Here is a 19,459-nt window from a genome sequence, read left to right as displayed (position 1 = left end):
CATACAATACATGAACCCTTCGACGCCACATGAAACCTCGTTGGAACGGTTCGTCGCATTGATGGTAAAGGTGCTGCAACCGGATGGCGCACATCGATCCATCTTTTTGAAGTCAAAGTACGTTCGCCAGCAATCGTCTTTTTAGCGCGTGATCTTGAAAGACAAGGAAAACTCTTAGGTGTGTCCTGAGGAACTTGTACAGAAAGACATGCTTCTTCGTATATATGTATAGCATGGCCAGGACCCCAGGCTCGTACTGAGCCGCAAGGTGGGTCCTCAAAAGCAAAACCAGGTGCCAATTCTCTTGCTCCTCCCTTTCCAACCCTTATCAACCGGCTCCATGTCTTCTTTCGTATAGACATCGGTCTCAAGATCCATTTCACTCGCTTTCCTAAACTTGGTCTTCTTCAGAAGTTTCCAGCCGACGATCATCAATAGGAAGATGGGAAGTTCTAGGTAGAAGCTAACGAAATCCACGGCGGCAAACTTGGGGCTGAATGACGACCATCCCTGCACTAGCACAATGAAAATGTTTAGGAAGACGCAGATGTAAGGGCCCCAAGGGTACATCCAGTTTCGGAAGGGTAGCAGGTGTTCTTTTCCTTGTGCCTTGATACCTGCGCGAAAACGCAGCGAAGAGATGCCGATGCATATCCAACTCAATTGGTTCGAGACGCCCACGATGTTCTGTAGCCATGTCCATAGCTGGCCCGATCCGACGAAAGAAAGGGAGAAAAGTACAATGGATATCAAGCTCGTCGTCAACACGGCGATCCACGGAACTTGGTATCGCGTCAACTTTGTGAAGACCTTGGGCGCATGTCCGTTCGCTCCGAGTGTGTAGAGCAGGCGGGAGCCGGCGTAGAGGGCATGGTTGCCTGCCGATATGACACTGGTGAGGACCACTGCGTTGACGAACGATCCAGCCGCTTTCGAACCGGCCATTTGGAATGCGATGGTGAAAGGCGATGTACGCGATGACTTCGTCGAGAGACCGGGATAATCGTATGGTATGTTGAATCCAATCATGATAGCCGTGAGGATGTAAAAGAGCAAGATGCGCCAGAAGACGTTCTTCACGACCTTTGGAAGCACGCGTGCTGGATCGCGCGTCTCTCCGGCTGTGATTGCGATGGACTCAGTTCCACCGTAGGCGAACGATGCAGTCACGAAAACGGATGCGAAACCTCCAATGCCACCTACGAATGGCGCATCTCCAGCGGTCCAGAATTTGCCTCCAATGTATCCATAGTCGGTGTTGGCACCAGCATTGACTGCGATGCTCAGGATGATGAAGATGACGATGGTCACCACCTTCAGAAGACTCAACCAGTACTCCAGCTCGCCGTAGGCTTTGACATTGATGATGTTCGCCAACACGATCAGCACCCATACGGCTATGCCAACAGCATACCATGGGACGCTGTCGCTCCAGTATTGTATCAGCAACTGCAAAGCGACAAGATCGGCCGCCGTGCTGACAGCATCGTTGAACCAGTAATTCCACGTCAAGGCGAAACCAAACGCATCATCCACGTAGCGACCGGCGAATGTGCAGAAGGAGCCTGCGACGGGGACGAAAGCAGCCATTTCGCCAAGAGATAGCATAGTGCAGAAGACGATGAAGCCGACGATCGAGTAGCAGATGAGTAGCGAAGCTGGTCCGCCAGTTGCGAGAGCTTTGCCAGTCCCGAGAAAGAGTCCAGTGCCGATCGTGCCCCCGATGGCTATCATCTGTACCTGCCGGGCACTGAGGGAACGTCGAAGGCGATCTTCGTTGACGAGATGGGAAGGTATCCGGTCCAGGGATTCGGGCGATGCCGCCGCGACATCATGAGGATCTTTCTCAGGGTCGGTAGTCGTCATGGTCGGAGCGAGGTCTATCGCGGTGATGCGATGCGATGTAAGACCTGGAGCTCAGAGCTGGCGCATGGAAGCTTTTCATGGCGAAGCTTACTTCTCGACGGAGCACGAGCACGTTACCCATAATTCGCAGGCGAGTCAGCAATCATTACACTTCTGGCGCATTTCGCACAGCTTGCCACGGAGCACGTCATTTTGCTCGTAGCGGATTGGTGGTGCGGGGGAAACCAGAGGGTCGGAAACATTTTCACTCTAAGTTTGCATCGCACTATACCACATACAGTTAGCGGTATACCCCTCTGGGATGGCTATTACTAAGGATGCCTAGGGCGCGAGGAAGCTTGTTCAAGAGCAACCTTGGACATTCGTCCGCTAACATACATGGTCAGGGCATCTCATTGTTCATATCCTAGCTTCCAGATCTCGAGTGCGACGGCTTTGTCTTCGAAAACCATCGCAGCGCATCGGTGAAAGTAAGACTCAGAGCTCCGGCGGTGATCCTCACTCCCTTGTTATTCTAGGGCAACCTTGATCAAACTCCTTTGATGATGTCCGCAGCCTTCTCCGCAACAGCATACATCGTTGCCTGCAAGTGCGCCGCTGGTATCAACGGAAGAATACTCGCGTCCACCACCCTCAATCCATCTACACCATAGACTCTCAACTGCGGATCGACACATCCACCCAACTCTTCTGGCATCAGCGCACATGCGCCGCTCGAATGCGCATACGTCGGATCCAAAGCAGCAGCCTTGATGCTCGCGTCAAAGATCTCGTCGTCGGTCTGATATTGTGCGCCCGGCACGGTTTCGACGGGCGCATAGCGCTGCAGCAGGGGTGCGGTGGTCCAATGCTTTCTGTTCCAGCGCACGAGCTCGCCAAGTACTAATTTATCGACTGGGTTCTGGAATGCGTTCCGGACAACGATCGGATTTGCAGATGGGTGCGTGGTGTTAAGGGTCAGCATACCGCGCGAGAGAGGTTTCTGCACTGCAGTTGTTGCGCGACCCCAGGGTTGAATCGGGTATTCACCTGTAGCCGCGTCGTCGGAGAGGTAGTGCTCGATAAGAATCTTGCGCTGTGCCATAAAGCCCTTCAGCAAGGTATCGATCTTCGAATAGCGTCGTGGTAGGTAGGTAGTGGCATTTTGCTCAGAGATGAGGGCGGTTATGTCGGCGTACTTGTCCGAGAAATCCTTGAAGGCAAGAAAGAGCGCGGCATTGCCTCGTCCAAAGGTCCATGGACCTGTACGGTTAGCTCCGTACAGCTCGGCAGCTGTGGCGTTGAAGGCTGGATCAGGTGTTGTGACAAGCATGTCGGGATTGGGAATGGACTGGTTCGAGAGGTTGAAGCGCATGTACAAGGCTTGGTGATCCTGGAAATTCGAGCCAACAGCCGGAAGGTCTTTCTTCACAGCAATCTCAGCAGCAGATAGTTCATCCTTCGGACCAATGCCCGACAGCATAAGCAGATGCGGTGTGAACACGCCTCCGGCTGCAAGTATAACCTCTTTCTTCGCAAAGACCGATGCGGTCGAGAAGTCGGCGTTCGACGTATACTTAACACCACTCGCCGCGAGCGTAGTACCGTTCTTGAACAATATCTCGTCCACGTGGGTATTGGTCATAAGACGCAAGTTCCTTCGTGTTTGAACTGGGTCGTAGTATGCTCTGCGAGCATGGCTGCGCTGCTTGGTGGAATTGTCAATGGAATTCGGCGTCCAGAACGTTCCGATGGGTCTAGTGAGACCTTCGGGTGAGTGAGGGATGTCGGTTCTGGATACGAACGATCCCATGATGTCGACGTAGTCTTCGTATTGGTAGTTGGGTATAGATACTTTGACTGGACCGTCACCGTATCTATCCATGGTTAGTTACCGTACAGTTGAAATCGACATGAGCACGTACGCGTTGGCATCGAAGGTCATGTTGAAGTGCTGGCGGACTGCCTCCGAAGGGCCATCAAAATGAGTAGACTTTTTGAAGTACTTCGCGAGGCCTTCATACCCCCATCCCGGATTCCCTAGCTGCTCCCATGCATCATAGTCTGCGTCGGAGCCTCTATCCCACTGCATCCCGTTGACCACCGAGCCACCGCCAACAACATTGCCTACATGCACCATCCAAGTCTTGTTCTGCATGAAAGGCTCTGGCGCAGACGTGATGGTGTAATAGTTCTCGGCATTGATGTTGGCAAAGTAAGGCACGCTTGTCGTGGGTCTGTTGTCGATGGCGCCATTCTCAATGACCAGAACAAAGACTTGACGGGGTTAGTGAGGTAAACCGTTTCATGGAGATGAATTGTGCTTACCATCTACATCTTCAGTCAAGCGATTGGCGACTACTAGTCCGCTGAGTCCTCCACCCACCACGATGTAATCATAGATTTTTGACTCTGGGAACGTCTGTCGAACGCTCACTGCCGCTGCTGTAGCTGTGGTAAGGAGGCCGATGAGCCCAACAAGGGACGTGTACCTGACCGACAACATTCTCGTGAGGGTTATTCCCTACTTTGTCATGATGGAAAGAGAATGTTTCATTCACGGCATTGGAGAGACCGGGACCTTTTGCTCGGCATGTCCTTAGGTACCTGTGCCCCCCAATGTATACAACCAAAGTACGCGAAAAGACCCCTCGGGCTCGAGCGCGAAAGACAGAGGTACCTGTGCCACAGCTGCGCATTTACCCATGGCAAAGGTTAGGGCTCTCAACACCTCCAACCGGAGTCCACACGGGGAAGGTGGAATGCTGTAAGTGGGTCATCCCATATAAGAGGTTCTGTAACTTCGACCGGGTCGACGCGTTGTTCATTTCGGCATTATCCTCGATTCGACAGTGTAGTGTTGATCGCGCATCCTTCCGATGCGCGTTCGTGGTGAGCCCCTCTTTGGCGCTTGCCCCGGTGTTGAGCCAATTACGAATGGGACTTGAGTGGGGCGCCAAGCAGCGGCAGCAGCTTCCGTCGCGTTGCCGAAAACGGATCTTTCGGCATGCGACATCCCAAAGGCTGGCAAAGTATCGTGTCATTGATATCATTCTATCTACGTACTAGCGATCTATCGTTTACTCCGAGATCTCAGATTCATTCGCGTTCCAACACGAAACCCCACGTCTCCTTGCTGTTCCCAAATCCCATACGCTTATACATCGTCTCCAGCTCTCCTACTGCACTTGTTTCTGCTCCTGCAAGTCCTGTACCCTTCTGTCGGCCTCAGCATCAGCTCCCTTCTTGCTCACAACAGCCTGCGCAATCCACGTGCTGATAAGCACCACCGCGCAGACCAAACTGGGAATCAACATCTTCCTGCTCGCCTGTGCTTCACTGCAAATCTGTTGGCTGTGATTATCATAGCCGCTGGAAAGCATCTTGAATATACTACAAGCAGCTAGTTCGCGCGTGCAGTCGAAATATGGGTTGTAGTATGAATATGCAGCACTAGGTATGCATGCCTCGCGTTCCAGACGTTTCTTGGTCTCGAAGGTTATGATTGTGGAGGTGAGTGACATGGCGAAGGCGGCGAGGCCGAAGAAGATCGAGCAGGCTAGTACCCATGGGAAGCGGGAGCCTGCGGTCTTGGGGTTCTGGAGCAGTTGTCAGCAGGGCCTCTAGAGGTTGGAGAGAATCCGGCATACCTTCTCCTTCATCATCATGAACGCCACTGTCAGCCATCCCACGACTCCGGCAACCAACCCCACACAACCGCTCACCAAGACCCAAACGTCGTTGCTCGTCACATATTGCATGTAGACTTTGTTGAAGTCTCTGTTTCCGGCGTCATACTCCTCCCAATACTCCCTTCGTGCAGGTGAGCCATCGGGTCCGTAATATGTGTAGCTGCCTTCTGGATAGCTTGCATCCATCGACTCGCTGTAGTGTGTGACGAGGGCGACCGTTGCAATCGAAAGAGCAACCAGGGTTGTCGACGCCAGGAGGGAGGTGGCTTGCAAGGCCTTGGAGAGGATCGATGAACTCATGGTTGTATCGGATATAGTAGCGTTAGGATGGAAATATGATGGATGACCTGGAAAGGGTAGAGGTCGGGGTGAAAGAATGATTGCGATATGAAGCACAAGGCTGGCAGCCCACGACCACTATATACAACCAGTATGAAGCCGAGCGGGGTACTTTTCACCGCGTTCTTCCAGTCGCATGCTGGAACGGGACCCGAGTAAGACACGCTTAATCGCACGACTGCGCCTCCGTCAGGCATCCCGCGTCCGATTTCTACGACCGCAACCCGACCGCCAAGCCCGTGCAGCGCGTGCGATGAAAGAAGAATGCGCAGACATCATTCGCGCGGATACACTTGGTGCTGCAGTGTATTGGAGCGGAGTCTAGGCAGATCCTGACGTCGTCATAGCGACTACGCCGGGTTGTGGTGTTGTTTCGCCAATGGATCCTGGACCCGAGTTCGCTACCAACGCCACGTACGGTTACTTCGACAACAGAAGATTGATCTGTTCTTTTCGGTGCTCTCGTACTCGGCATTACAATCGCTGTTACTTCGCACAGTCTACGTGTCGGGTTGAAGAATTCTGCCTTGAAGATGGCCTTGCAACAATGCAAATTGCAACGAACACGGTCCAATTTGATGATCGACATTAGACTTTCGTTGTTCAGCCTTGCATTCCTTCCATATCATTCTCTCCATTCCTCATTAACCTCAGTACTCATCATCATACCTCTGCTCGTCCCTCCCCTCATCATACGCATTCTCCATGTTATCACCAAACTGCTCCACACCCTCCGTCATATTATCCCACTTGTTCTCAATATCCTGCGGTATATCCTCCACAGCCTGAACCTTCTCGCCAGTCCACTCCGCTGCGTTCTCCGGGAAGTCTTCCACGTCCTGGACGCCGTTATCCCACTTCTGCTCGACGTCGTCGCCAAAGTTCTCGGCGCGTCCGACTTGCTCGCCGGTCCAGCCCGCGGCGTTCTCGGGGAAGTTGCTGACGTCGTTGCCGAATTCGTCGACGCCGTTGGATACGTTGGCTTTGGCGCTGTCCCAGCCGTCTTCTGCGATGGGGTGTTAGAGATAATGTGGGTAAGTTGGGTGAGTGGACGGTTACGAACCGATCTTGTCGCTCTCATGCATCAGCAGTGCACCACCTGCAACACCTGCGACACCGGCTGCGGCGTACTTCCAGCCATTACCGCCGCTCTTCTCTTCTTGCTGCTGACCACTGCGAGTCGGGTCGTATGCGCTCTGTTGGTATGCGCCCTGATTGCTGTACCCATCCTGGCCGTAACCATATCCACCTTGTGGTGGTGGAGCGCCATAGTTGCCCTGTTGTTGCGCGTAGCCGGGTCCGGGGTACTGGAAAGTTCGCTCGCCGTTCTGCTGGTTCACGAAGATCCAACGGTTTTCGCGTTGATCCCACTCAGCGTACCATGGTGGTGAGACTGGTGGTGGTTGCTGAGAGTGCTGTGGGGGAGGGTACTGTGAATAGCCCTGCTGTTGCTGTTGGGGTGGGTACTGGCCGTAGCCTGACTGCTGCTGCTGTTGTTGTTGGTCTTGCTTGCCAGAGCTGGTGAAGTCGGAGATCAATTCGCTGAGGAAACCCATGGTGAGTATGTTGTGGATGTTAGATAGTGTGAGAGGTTGGTAGAAGTTGTATGAAGTCTGTCAATGTGGATGGAAGCGGGGTGAGGTATTTATTCAATGATCTACTTATGCCCCTCTTACGCATCAATCGGTCCACTACATCTGCAGCTAGATCTGTTCGAGATGGCCCACGATGCGTAGCAAATGCGTACGGCCGGACCTTTGAAACGTGGCGCAATCTCGGTGAGGCGGTGAGGCGGTGCCGCTCTCCCCGTATTCGCCAAAAAGCAGCCACGATGGCCAGCAACGAGAAGTCGCTACAAACATGTCCGCTTCAACTCCATCAAATTCAATCCTGAGGATATCAAACGCCAACAGAAACAGCGATTTGGATGAGGCGGCCAGCACTCGTTCACAGGATGTCAAGCTTCTTTAAGCTTTACTTGGCACGCGGCTGGTCCCTTCCGGATGAGCTAGGCTCTGACAGCCCCCCTTAAGCGATGATTTTGAGGCGCAGTTCAGGGGCATTTAATGACGCGACGCGTTGCACTGCGCCACCCGGCCGAGATGATGAAGACTGAAGAGTAAACTACGAGTCCAATACTACAATACTTAGTCACGGAGGGATACGTATGTATAGAACGCTCCAATTGCCCCATTGGATGAAGAAAAAATGAACACTTTCAACGTTGCCTCCCACAGCGTACAATCCATGGAAGAGAGGGGCTTGTGAGGCTACATTGCCCGATGACTTTGCCTTTCGATACTGATGTAGACTTCGCGTGCTCATAAAGTTTTTCCCTTGCATTACATGCCGCTGCCAGTCTAGCCGGAAAACTCGTCGGATACCTCGTCAGATTCCTCGTCAGATTCCTCATCGGATTCCTCTTAAGACTGCCCGCCAGATTTCTCGTCAGATTCTTCGTCAGATTCAAGCCCCAGTGCAGCGTCAGTCCAGGGAGCCCATGCGCCCTCTTTTTCGAACCGCCAATCCTTGCACCATCGCGGAAACCCATCACGCCAGAAGATGTAGTACTTTTCGAAGTTGTAGACGATTTCCAGGCTCTTTCCAATTTCCACATCTCTCATCTTGCTCGTCCAAAATTCGAAGTAGTAGATAATGCTCGCGGGTAGTTGCTGGCCACTAAGTTCAAGATACACAAGCTTCGGTGGCCATGGTCCGTCCTCAAGCGTTTTTCTCCTTAGGATATTTGGTCGATCACGAGTGGTGGTCAGAGTGATGGTTCGTATATCATCGCATTTCAGCAACGCCGAAAGTGTGAGGTCGCAAACTTTTGGGGCACCATCGATGCGCACATGCTTCAAATTCGGCAGCGCTTCAATCATGGCTGCAACCACATCGTCTGTAATCTCTAGGGCCTTTTCGCGCAAGGGGTCGCCGAGATATATCATCCGGATCGGTAATTGAAACTCATATGGAGCTTCGGTGATGTCCCGTAGCATCCGGCTATGATGTCTGGTCAGCGGAACGTGCATGTAACGCTGTAAGGAAGATTACTAACTTCGTGACACGAACACACCGCGGAAAATACACCATCTCAATCCGATCGTGATCGAGAATTGCTTCCTCCAAGTACTCCGCTGAGTGTACTATCAACGAAAAACGCTCAAGGGGATGCCGGCCTGTTGGCATATCGGGGTCGATTCGTCGACGTTGCTCCTCGACGTACAAGTCACCTTCGCGGTCACACCCGTCCCAGGAGACTAGCGGCCACTCGCGCGTTCGTGGATAGTGATGGTGTTTGAACCATCTAACCCTACCTAGGTACGGGCGACCTTTTTCTGGATACCCGCGGACCCAATCCCGGGAATTTTCTTTCTGTGACATGATTACGACGGGTGTGGTGCGAACAAAGAAACGACAACACGAGATGAGAAAGCAAGCCGCAGCCAATGGCGGTGTAGCCGAGCGACACGCGACATGTTGACCACGTGACCACGCGTCTTCGACCACGCCATTTTCCCAAAGCGACAACAAACAACCTCAAAACAACTCGACGCGCTGATCGGACGCACCTAGAATTTACACGATAGTCTGGAAAGCGACATTGCCACCTTAAGAAATGCTTTATCATGTTACCGTCCAAAGTCAGCGCGAGGGCAGAATGGATGACCACCACGCGGCATTCCACAGCCACCAAGGGCGGGCCTTGCTGGGCAGTTTTCACTACCCTTTTCCACGACAACAGATCAAACACGCGCCAGCCGCCATGAGCAAGTTTTGGAGAAAAGCGCGCGACACTCTGACGTGTTTCGTCGCCTTCACCTCGATTTTGTTGGCCAACTTCAGCGCAGATTCTTTTTACACCTATAGTCAGTAGCTTGTGATATCGCGATCTCTCTCAAATACCTTCTCCTCAACAAACTATTCTGCGCATCCCTTACACTACTTCCTCGATCAATTCCTACTCTTACACACTACCGGCTCATCATGAAGCTCCTCACCATCTTCCTCCTTGCCCTCATAGGCTTCCTCGAGATCGCCTCAGGCGCCGCTATCACGGGCGTTTCCGACGATCTGACCGGATTTGCCGTCAGCGGAGACTGTCGCAACGGCGACGAGAAGTGCTCCATCCTCCCCATCATCCTCCTCGGCCGCCACTCCATCAAGCGCTGCATCAACCACAACTGGGTTGATGTCGAGATCTGCAACGTCGGGGTCATCTGTACTTCGGACCCTTCACCTCACTGTACCCTCGCGACCATCAATGGTGAGATCGCTGACAAGGACGAGACACCTGTTGTCGCCGCCAACGAGATCTCATCCAGGCAACAGGTCTGTCTTGAAGGGACTCTGCAGTGCGCGTACCTCGATCCGATCAAGCGGCACATCATCCAACGCTGCTATAGCCGCAAGTGGGTGAACAGCAAGGTCTGCGAAGCGACTGAGAAATGTACTGGCGGCGCCGCGCCCCAGTGTGTCGCTCAGACCATTGTCTCCCGTGATGAGACCGACGAAGAGAACACCGACGAAGACAACATCGACGCCGTAAGTCCCTCGTAGACCCCTCCCCTTTCCACTATCATCTACTAACAAACCCCAGGACCTCGTCAACAAAACCGACCTCCCCTGCACAAAATGTAGGAGGATGCGCGATGATTGCTTCAAAGTGGGTCAAACCCACTACTCCCCACTCCCACTCCCCGGCGCCCTCTCCTCCTCACACTGACTAACACTGCCGTAGAACCATCACTGCAGAACAAACTACTGCCGCCATGAATGCCTCAACAGGATGAAGAGGTATCTTGTTGAAGACGGTCGGCATGGACGGTATCGCGGTACTTGTCTGGACTACTGCCCGCAGTTGTGTCGGTGATCCGGTCGTTTTTACGGTTGCGTAGCGATGAGGATGCCGTTGACATGAAGGGTTCGATGATTGGTCTTAGGATTGAGGGTTGATAACGATGGTATGGCTGAAGCAGACGTATATCGTAGCATAGCTAGTTCATACCGCGTAATGCGTAAAGAATTGGCTTCTCGTCCTTCTCTTCATCGAAAACCTTGACGTCTCTATACCGAAGCTGAATGATACCTCTGCTAAACATCCATTGCACACGATCAAGATTTCAACGACCCTTACGACATATCATGCACGAAACAGCCCTCTCATCAACAACCCACCCGCACAAACTTTTCTGGGGTATCTAATCTAATCAAAAACCACCTTCTTCCCAGCCGCAGGCCCCTTACCCCCAAGATCAATCTTCAATTTCTTACTCTCCTTCGCCAACTTCGCCGCCTGCCAACTAGGATGCAACTCACCCTTATCATCCCTCTTAACACCCAGCCCCATCTTCCTATCCTTCTTATCATCCTTCCTGCCCAACGGCTCCGCATTACTTCCACTCTGCTGCACACCCCGACCACCCAGCGGCTTGCCCCGTCGTTGTCGCTTGTCGTCACCGGCAACAGCACCGCGTTTGGGATCGAATTTCACATTCTGCTGTTGTTTCTCGAGATGTTTGGCTTTGGCGCCGAATTTCGCCTCCGCAATCTTTTGGCGGGCGCGTTGGCCGCGACGGTTTTTACGCGGTGCGTTATCGGCGTCTAGGTCGGAGGCTTCGGATTCGGAGCCGGAGAAGTAGGCGGCGTGGCTAAGGGCGGGAAGGAAGGCGGAGGAGGTGGGCTTTTCGAGGGCGGCTTTGGTTTTAGTCTTCTTTGTGGGTATGGCGGCTTCGGAAGAGGAGGAGTCGGAGTCTGATGCTGAATCGGCGGACTCGTCGGAGGCAGGAGCTACTGTTCGCGAGATAGCTACAGTATCGCTGTCTTCTTCGTCGTCACTGGTGTCGTCGGGTTGCGCGACTTCTTCCGCTTCGTCCTCGCTGTCGCTTGCAGCTTCCAGATCGGCGTCAGGGTCGTGTTCGCTCTCGCTGTCTGCGATACTCGGCGGTCGCTCATCGCCGGATACCGAGCCCTCGTTGTCTTCTTCTCCCGAGGACGGCTCAGCTATCCGCGCGCTGAAGGCCATGTACGGGTCGTCCGCCTCGTCGCTCGCGTCCTTCATCTCCACGTCGTCCTTGTCAGCAGCCTTCGCCCTCTGCGCCTTCCTCGCCATCTTTTCTTCCTTGTGCTTCTTCATCTCCTCCGTCGTGTATTCCTTAACGATCTCCTCCACCTTTTCGTTGTCCTTGGCTTTGTCCACCCCAAGTATGCCCTTCAGGTCCTCGATAACCTGATCCACGGCCTTCTTCACCTGTACGACTTTGAACATCCTCGCGGTGACATTCAGTGTGCTGGTATCCTTGCTGCCTTCTCTGATGCCGGAGATGTATTCTTGTAGTGGCTCCGCATCCTTCAAGCTTTTGACCCGTGACAAAGTTTTGCGCAAATGCTGGTCGCCCAGCTGCTCCAAGTTGAGCGCCTTGAGGACATTGTACTCGGCGTTCAATCGAAACACTGCTTCTTTTTGGCCTTTCTTGGTCGCATACTTCTTTCTGCGACTGTACTTCTGGCGCTCGAGCTGTGAAGCATGGCGCAGAGCTTGGAGGAGCGGTTTTTGCGCATCTTCGAGGCGCTTTTGGCAGTACTTGGCTTGTTTCGCGGGGTTCATTATCACGGGAGGAGGGAGGTTCCCGGCGGCGGCAGTCGTTTCGCGCTTTCGTTTCGGCATCGTGGGCGTTGTTTGGCGGTGTTGCTGGTGTTGTTGGTGTCGGACTGCTGGTGGAAATTTTGGAGATGGGCGCGGCCTAATCGATAAGCCCGCGGCCAGACCTTCCCTATGTGGCCGCACCAACCTTCCTTCACTCTCACTCTTTCGCGTCTTGTCACTGTCATCACACCACGCGCGCTGTCGGGTTCTTCTTTATGATGCATTGCAGTCGTTTCGAAGAAGGTATATCGAGTTGCATACTACAAACATAGCTAATCATACCAGCTTGAGCGCTCAGTGCGCCTTCCACTCTCATCACCCATCCTCTTCATTCCATCTTCATTTCACCTTGCGTCATCATCACTGTCTTCTCCTTCGCGTCTGCTGCTGATTATAGAACCGTGTCTCTGGCATCCACGGGTGCTGAGGCGGTCCATTGTCAGGCGCGCCTCCGCCCCGCCCGCCATCAGGAACAGCGGGTTCAGCGTCAGCATACTCGCTTCGGCCCTGCCCTCGTGGCCGCTCACCATACTCGGTTTGCCCTCCTGGCTGCAGATGAGGATCCGCCTCTGCGGGTTGTGGGCCGCGGGCGTTGTTCACAGGGGGCACTTGTAGGAACTCGGGTTGCTGTTGCTGCTGCTGGGGCGGCGGCGGCGGCGGCGGCGGTTGAGGATTGCCCTGACCTTGGCCCTGAACCCCCGGACCTCGAGCTGGTGGTGCTTGGTTCGGTGCATTATGAGCACGCCGCGGGGCAGGAACGTTACCATTGTTGCCTCTATTGTTATTATTGCCAACGGGTACGAAGCCTGGTGGACCGCCGGCCGGGTTGTCTGTCTCATGGTCAGCTCTTTCCTGTAGGTTCTGCTTACTACATGACAGGTTGTACGATTTGGCATTCCTATCATCTCTTCGCGTGGCCTGGGGTGTTTGGCTCTCTGGTCTATTTGATGAGCTCGCCGGCTGTTGCTCCATTCTTCCCAGATTGATGGGACATGCTTGCGTACCCAAAACTTCTTCGTCCGTGCCATGGTTCTTGGTGAGGATGCGTTGGGTATAGGAAGAAAGGAAGAGCCACAACGATCTTATACTGAGGCATGATGACTGTTGGGACAATGGAAGAGGAGGTATGGATCCAATACTGGATGCTAAAACGTTTCATTGAATGCCACTTACCACGTCTTTCTGGCCCGTGGCGGTATCGTCGCCGAGCAGCACCATATCGATAACCACCATGGCTCTCATCACTATCGTAACCGTCATCGTACACGTTCCTTCCGCGTCTTGGTTCTTCGTATCCTGGATATCCTCCATATGTAGGATACCCTCCATGTGCAGGGTATCCACCGTATGCAGAATATGAACCTGCTTATTTAACAGTGAACTAGTAGGCTATTCTGAATACCTTACCGAAGTGAATAGGAGGCGGCGTCCTACTTCCCCCGAAGAGTCGCTTGAAGAAGCCCATGCTGTTGACACTATGGACACAGGAGTTGGATGTTAAACAGAAGACGCGATTGGTGAGGTTTCGAAGCTGCCGTCAATAGGAAGGGTTTTTGTTCAGGATCGTCGATGAGTAGAAGAAAAGTGCTTTGGCACGGAGACGCGCAGTGGCACTATATGGCCCACGACCGAAATGGTGAAGATGCAGCAAGCTTCAAATATCCTACTAACAATCACAGTTCTCCGTGACATCCTATCCATCGACGATACCCGTGATATAATGGAAACCAGCACAATCCACTCTACGCCAAACGCCTCCGAAATTGAACTGTATTCCGCGAACAACAAAACACGACGCCGCAGAATCCACGATCGCCCATGATAGTAACAAGATGCCGAGAGTGCCGGCACTCAAGACTCTTCCACCCACCCTCACACGTCTAGTCAACGCTTAAAGAAAACCGTCCTTCCCGATAAATCGTAATCCCTGGTTTCGCACGCCGACCTGTTCTTGAAATCCATTTGGCCGGGGGCGGATCTGTACTCTTGAGGTCTTAGAATGTGTTGGCGAACTGAGTCGCGCCCGATCTTAGCTTCGAGCTTTTCCGTGGCTTCCTTGTTGGCCTGCCTAGCGAGTGTCTCGGCGTGGCTCTGAGTGTGGTGCTCGTTCTCCTGGACATTTGCGTTTTCCCGTTTAGGCCCGTTCTTCTTGCTCACCACGCTAAAGATGTCCGTCTTCTTGTTGACAACTTTGGGGCGCACTTTATATTTTTTCTTGGTGACTGTATTGACGTTCAAGACTTCATGCTTCTCATTTGGCTTCTTATTTGATTTCAGGTATAAGGTTGGCATCGTGGTGATGTCTACGAGGGATTTCTTTGATGAAGGTATACGAGTCTTGACTGATAGTGTAGGTCGAGAAAGTGCTTCCAACGAAAGTAGATATCGAATTAAGGGCTGTATGATGTGTTATGGAGAAAGAACGAGTACTCTGATGTGGTATTTATAGGTATATGGAGCTGAGTATGCGCTCTTCGCAGACGGTATGTGACATCGTGCATTCAAGGGTCGACATTGGATGTGCATATTATTGACAAGATTGGCAGGCCGTGCGACATACGTCGTTCAGAAAGTTCACAGTCAAGGCATTTATGGTTTTTGCATTTATGTTTTTCTGGGGTTAACTTCGGTGACTGGCTTCAAGTTCTCTATTGCTCTGTCCCTTCCATTGCAACGTTGAGTGACATACACGGCGATATCGATCACAATGGCAGCGATGAGCAACTTTGTACGTATCACACCGCACTACAATACGTGTTGACTTCGCGAAGTGCAAGATCCTCGAGAAGCAGTCTAGAGCATGATAGCAAGGGTAAGTTCATTCTGTATCAAACGAGATGCTCTGCATGACTAACGCAAAGTGACTCACAAGCCAGTCTTTGCGTAACGCACCTATCGATGAGTCTACCTGATCACCAAATCTACGCCTTCCTCTACTTCGAGATTCCCAGATGATCCAGCACCTAGTTTGCAACTCTCGTTCCTGCTTTACGAAACAGCGTACGCCATGGCATACCTGATATACTTCAACCTTTAACCCCATTAACCACGGATACCCATCAAGCCTAATTGTCAAACCAACGGTCAGGGAACTCGCCATCATCATACTGCGATTCATATACCTCTGGTGGCTCTTCATACTTTCCCTCCAAGCGAGTTGTCCTCCGAGGCCGGCCCACTTTCTCATGTCGCCTATCCCTGGCCTTGGGTAAACGTCCGCTTCTCCGACCTTGCTCAAGTTCTTCGCCCAATTTTTCATACCCCGTTCCGTATTGAGGCGTAGGTTTCACGTACGGCGACGGATAACTTGCATCCGCAGTTGGAAAGTATGATTGAGCAGTGGGCGGTGGATGTGTATACCGCGGGTTTGGGTATTGCTGATTTGGATACTGATAGTGTGTATATTGCGGATATTCGTTTGGATAGCCGTATGCACCGGGAGCGGTATGTGGTTGCTGTTGGGGATATTGCTGCTGTCCGGGGTAAGGCTGCGCATACTGCGGTGGATATGGCTGCGTGTACGGCTGTGGGTGATAAGGCTGCTGCTGCTGTCTATTATGATGCGACCGCTGACCTTTCTTCCCAGATGCCTGTTCTGCTTCGCTATCCGATGGGTCTGGGCGCATTACAGGCAATCCAGCGGTGGTGGAAACCGAAACGACGCTCATTGCCGAGCTCTTCTTGCGTCTGGATGACTTACGACGCCCATAGTCTTTCGAGGCTTCGGCAGTATGCAGGGCATTGTCGCGGTACGCTACCAGCGCATTGTCTTTGCCTGGCCGGAGTGCTCGGATGGTTTCGGTGCTTGAGCACGAGCTGCTCCGACGTGTGGAAGCAGATTCGCTACGTCCGGATCGAGCTCGACTTTTGGTTCTGTTGTCTTCGTGTTCCTCGTAAGTCACCTTCACCTTGACTAACTCATTGCAGGGCCCTTTAGTGCGAGATGTAGTACTACGACCACGGTCATCACGAGATGCTTTTCGGCTACTTTTAGAACTGCTTGCTTTACTCGAGGCTCGTCTCGAAGTCGGCTCGCGTTCGCCACTGGACTCATAGTCATCCACTTCGATATAACGCCTGGCTTTTGACGCGATGCTGCCGCCTCGCTCACTCCGATCAGGTTTGATACTCGAGGCTCGCTTCGAGGTCGACTGGCTTTGTGTTCTCGGCTCGTAGTCTTCCTCGCGCGCACGACTTCTAGCTGTCGGTGCGACGCTGACATCTCGCTCGTTGCGACTCGATTTGACACTACTCCTGGTGCTTGCAGCGATACTGGGAGCTCTTCCGCAGACTGAAGAGGTATATACTTCGCTGGGCGGAACAGCACTTGGTCTACAGCTCCTTGCACTGCTTCTCACTTCGCTTGGGGCGCAGCTGATTACAGATTCAGCGTACCCTTCGTCCGCCTGGAGTCGAGCGGCACTGACAGTGCTGCTGACATAATCGCTTCGAATGCTTGGTGCTACGCTAGGCGTTCGCGACGATGGAGGTCGCGACGATGGGGCTCGTGAAGATGGGGCTTGTAAGGACGGCGCTCGCGAAAGATCCCGGGTGTGGCTCTCTTGCAGGTATTCCGGCGACTCTTTTTTGACGCTGACGCCGCTCGGTGCGATACTAGGACTGCTAGATTCAGGCGTGGGTAATACACGACGGTCCTCCGATACCGTATTTCGGGTGGCGCTAGCGACACTCGGAGCACGAGACGGCTGCAAACTGTGTATAACGCTTGAAGCAGTTGACGCATGTGAAAGCGGGTGCTGGTCTGATATCGTACTTGATGTGACGGTTACAACGCTTGGGGCGCGATACGTTAGAAGTCTTGACTCAGACGCAGGCGTCGTGCTTTCGGGTACCCTACTTGGAGGGGCGCAAGAGCTATCTCGTGAGGGAGGCAAAGACGGATATGTCTCGGATACCTTGCTGGGAGTGGCGCCTACAGCGCTCAGTGCGCGAGAGCTATCTCTTGACGGAAGCACAGCCAGGTGCCTCCCCGAGGCCGTACTCGGAGCTACACTTGCAACGCTTGGGGTGCGAGAGCCATTCGAATTTTGGGACGGTGATGGTACATCTTGCGGAGGATGTGAGTGACGGACTGGAGGTACGGTATTTTGCACGGCACTGCTGGTGCTCATATAACTCTTAGCGTCGTTGATCATGCTCGCGGGGTAGGTGCTATGAGTACTATGAGCGACGCTCCGGGTGTGCGATGGAGTCGTGAGATTCAGTCTTGTGGGTCCTTGAGTTTGAGCGCCACTGACGGGTCTCACAGCATGTTGACTGTAAGTTATATCCCCGGGTACGGGTCGTGAGTAGGTCGTCCTTTGGAGATGGCTTGGTGCCGCACTTGCTGAAGTCGCGCTTCGTGCATGTACGGCAGGTGAAAGCAGTGGGGCAACTGATGCCGGTATACTAGACGTAGATTGACTTGGTTCGCGACTCTTTGCTTTATGACCTTTCGTTCTGTCGTTGTGGAAGTCTTCAGGTTTCTTGACGCGAAGATCTTTGCGTTCAGCGCCGTGTTCTTCGTCACGGATCCATCTTTTTGCTGTTTTATTTACGTGGGTCGCGGAGAAGCTCATTGTTAACTTGGGGGCAGTTTGTGCATCAAAGAATATCTTCGAATTTGGATTATCAGAAAGACAGCATGCTGGACAGCGATAGAGAAAGCAAGGTGTCCCACGGCATATTTGAATGAGCTTCATGTGAATCGTCATCCTCGACTGAATGCAAGTCATGGAGTCCTGAACCGCCTTCACTTATTGTGTCAATGTCGACTTTGACAGTGTCGATATATTAGTGAGTAAAGCAAGACTCACGGATGACAGAAGCGACGCGTGAATCGCACTACGTGCTTGGTATGAGTAACAACTACGAGAGTCCTTTAAGCATACGTGGAACTTGATAAGCTACGTCTTCTACCGTCATTCTTCACCAGTCTTACTATCATCTTTCGCTACAAAGTGACACGGTGTACCGGTATTATCAAGTCTCATTTGAAATTCCGCGGACGAACTCAAGGGGGCATACGACACGCGCCATTCCAGACATCTACGTTCACGATCTACCCTGAGATGTCTAGACCAATAGTATGAGAGCCTGTCTTCTCTACTACAACAATCAACCATTCCACGAAGCTCAAGCTTTACCCTAATCTCTCTTCCAGCTCGGAGACACATGTTCAGTGTGGAAAGTTTCCTGGCCTTGAGTATATAAACTCTCCTCGGTTGGGACATATATCGGAAACCCTTTTCTGTCTATCGCTGGGCCGGCCCTGTTCTCCGCCTTTGCTTTCCTCCAGTTTGCTTCGCCCACACTGATTGCCGGATCTGTGGGCCAAATCTCATCGCTGTCGTAGCCTCCGTCGAACTCCCCATGGTACTTCTCATATTGCTCGTGTTTCCTATAGCCATGAGAGAACGAGGCATGGCTCGCGCCTGGATCCTCTGATCGATGGCGAGAGCTATAGTTCCGGCTATTGTCGTTTCTTGGGGCCTTATCGCTACGGTCGCCACGCCGGTGACGGCTCTTGCTGCCTCCTGCTACGCCGCCATCCCGCTGGGTGGACGTATAGTGGCCCCGTCGCGAGCTACTATGCTCAGAATCTGTTGCGGGCTTGTTCCATGCGCCACCCGAGAGCGGTGGCATAGGTGCTTCAGGAAATTTCGGCCGTTCAACCGATACGCGGCGTGATGATTTGCGCTTGTCCGACCCGCGGTCTCTTGTTGTCTTTTCAGAAGAACTTCTGGGTGGTTTTGACTTCTTTCCTTCCGCTGTGGCTTTAGGGTAGGGTTTCTTCCGGGAGGAAAATAGGCCTGAAAACATGATGTTTGATGAGTGCAGTGCTTCCAGTTGCGAGTATGACAGTAAACGGATGGTCGATGATTGAGAAGTCTTTCCAAGATGTTTGACGAGTTTGCAAGCAGGGGAGAACGTTGTA

At 52.8% G+C, this 19,459-nt stretch overlaps 7 protein-coding genes across 7 annotated transcripts; 1 reads left to right on the top strand and 6 right to left on the bottom strand.

Annotated features, from left to right (window-relative positions):
* Positions 1-276: 276 nt before the first annotated feature.
* J4E93_007100 (uncharacterized protein) lies at positions 277-1,866 on the bottom strand (the record flags this gene model as incomplete). The annotated part of the gene is made up of 1 exon (XM_049345010.1): positions 277-1,866. One exon carries the CDS (start codon positions 1,864-1,866, stop codon positions 277-279), a length of 1,590 nt encoding a protein of 529 aa, XP_049197935.1.
* Positions 1,867-2,395: 529 nt separating this feature from the next.
* On the bottom strand, positions 2,396-4,351 carry J4E93_007099 (uncharacterized protein; the record flags this gene model as incomplete). Its single annotated transcript, XM_049345009.1, has 3 exons — positions 2,396-3,722; positions 3,771-4,122; positions 4,174-4,351. The coding sequence occupies 3 exons, from the start codon at positions 4,349-4,351 to the stop codon at positions 2,396-2,398; spliced, it is 1,857 nt and encodes a 618-aa protein (XP_049197934.1).
* Positions 4,352-5,024: 673 nt separating this feature from the next.
* Positions 5,025-5,837, bottom strand: J4E93_007098 (uncharacterized protein; the record flags this gene model as incomplete). The annotated part of the gene is made up of 2 exons (XM_049345008.1): positions 5,025-5,444; positions 5,571-5,837. 2 exons carry the CDS (start codon positions 5,835-5,837, stop codon positions 5,025-5,027), a joined length of 687 nt encoding a protein of 228 aa, XP_049197933.1.
* Positions 5,838-6,526: 689 nt separating this feature from the next.
* Positions 6,527-7,432, bottom strand: J4E93_007097 (uncharacterized protein; the record flags this gene model as incomplete). Its single annotated transcript, XM_049345007.1, has 2 exons — positions 6,527-6,882; positions 6,940-7,432. 2 exons carry the CDS (start codon positions 7,430-7,432, stop codon positions 6,527-6,529), a joined length of 849 nt encoding a protein of 282 aa, XP_049197932.1.
* A 2,431-nt stretch (positions 7,433-9,863) lies between these two features.
* On the top strand, positions 9,864-10,436 carry J4E93_007096 (uncharacterized protein; the record flags this gene model as incomplete). The annotated part of the gene is made up of 1 exon (XM_049345006.1): positions 9,864-10,436. One exon carries the CDS (start codon positions 9,864-9,866, stop codon positions 10,434-10,436), a length of 573 nt encoding a protein of 190 aa, XP_049197931.1.
* Positions 10,437-11,082: 646 nt separating this feature from the next.
* J4E93_007095 (uncharacterized protein) lies at positions 11,083-12,543 on the bottom strand (the record flags this gene model as incomplete). The annotated part of the gene is made up of 1 exon (XM_049345005.1): positions 11,083-12,543. The coding sequence occupies one exon, from the start codon at positions 12,541-12,543 to the stop codon at positions 11,083-11,085; it is 1,461 nt and encodes a 486-aa protein (XP_049197930.1).
* Positions 12,544-12,882: 339 nt separating this feature from the next.
* J4E93_007094 (uncharacterized protein) lies at positions 12,883-14,814 on the bottom strand (the record flags this gene model as incomplete). The annotated part of the gene is made up of 3 exons (XM_049345004.1): positions 12,883-13,352; positions 13,930-13,997; positions 14,468-14,814. The coding sequence occupies 3 exons, from the start codon at positions 14,812-14,814 to the stop codon at positions 12,883-12,885; spliced, it is 885 nt and encodes a 294-aa protein (XP_049197929.1).
* Positions 14,815-19,459: the final 4,645 nt, after the last annotated feature.

Source organism: Alternaria ventricosa, assembly GCF_023758065.1.
Source record: "Alternaria ventricosa strain BMP 2768 chromosome Unknown scaffold_12, whole genome shotgun sequence".
NCBI classification, from domain to species: Eukaryota; Fungi; Ascomycota; class Dothideomycetes; order Pleosporales; family Pleosporaceae; genus Alternaria; species Alternaria ventricosa.
The sequence above is the reverse complement of the archived record's forward strand: the minus strand, read 5'-3'. Positions and strand labels throughout refer to the sequence as shown.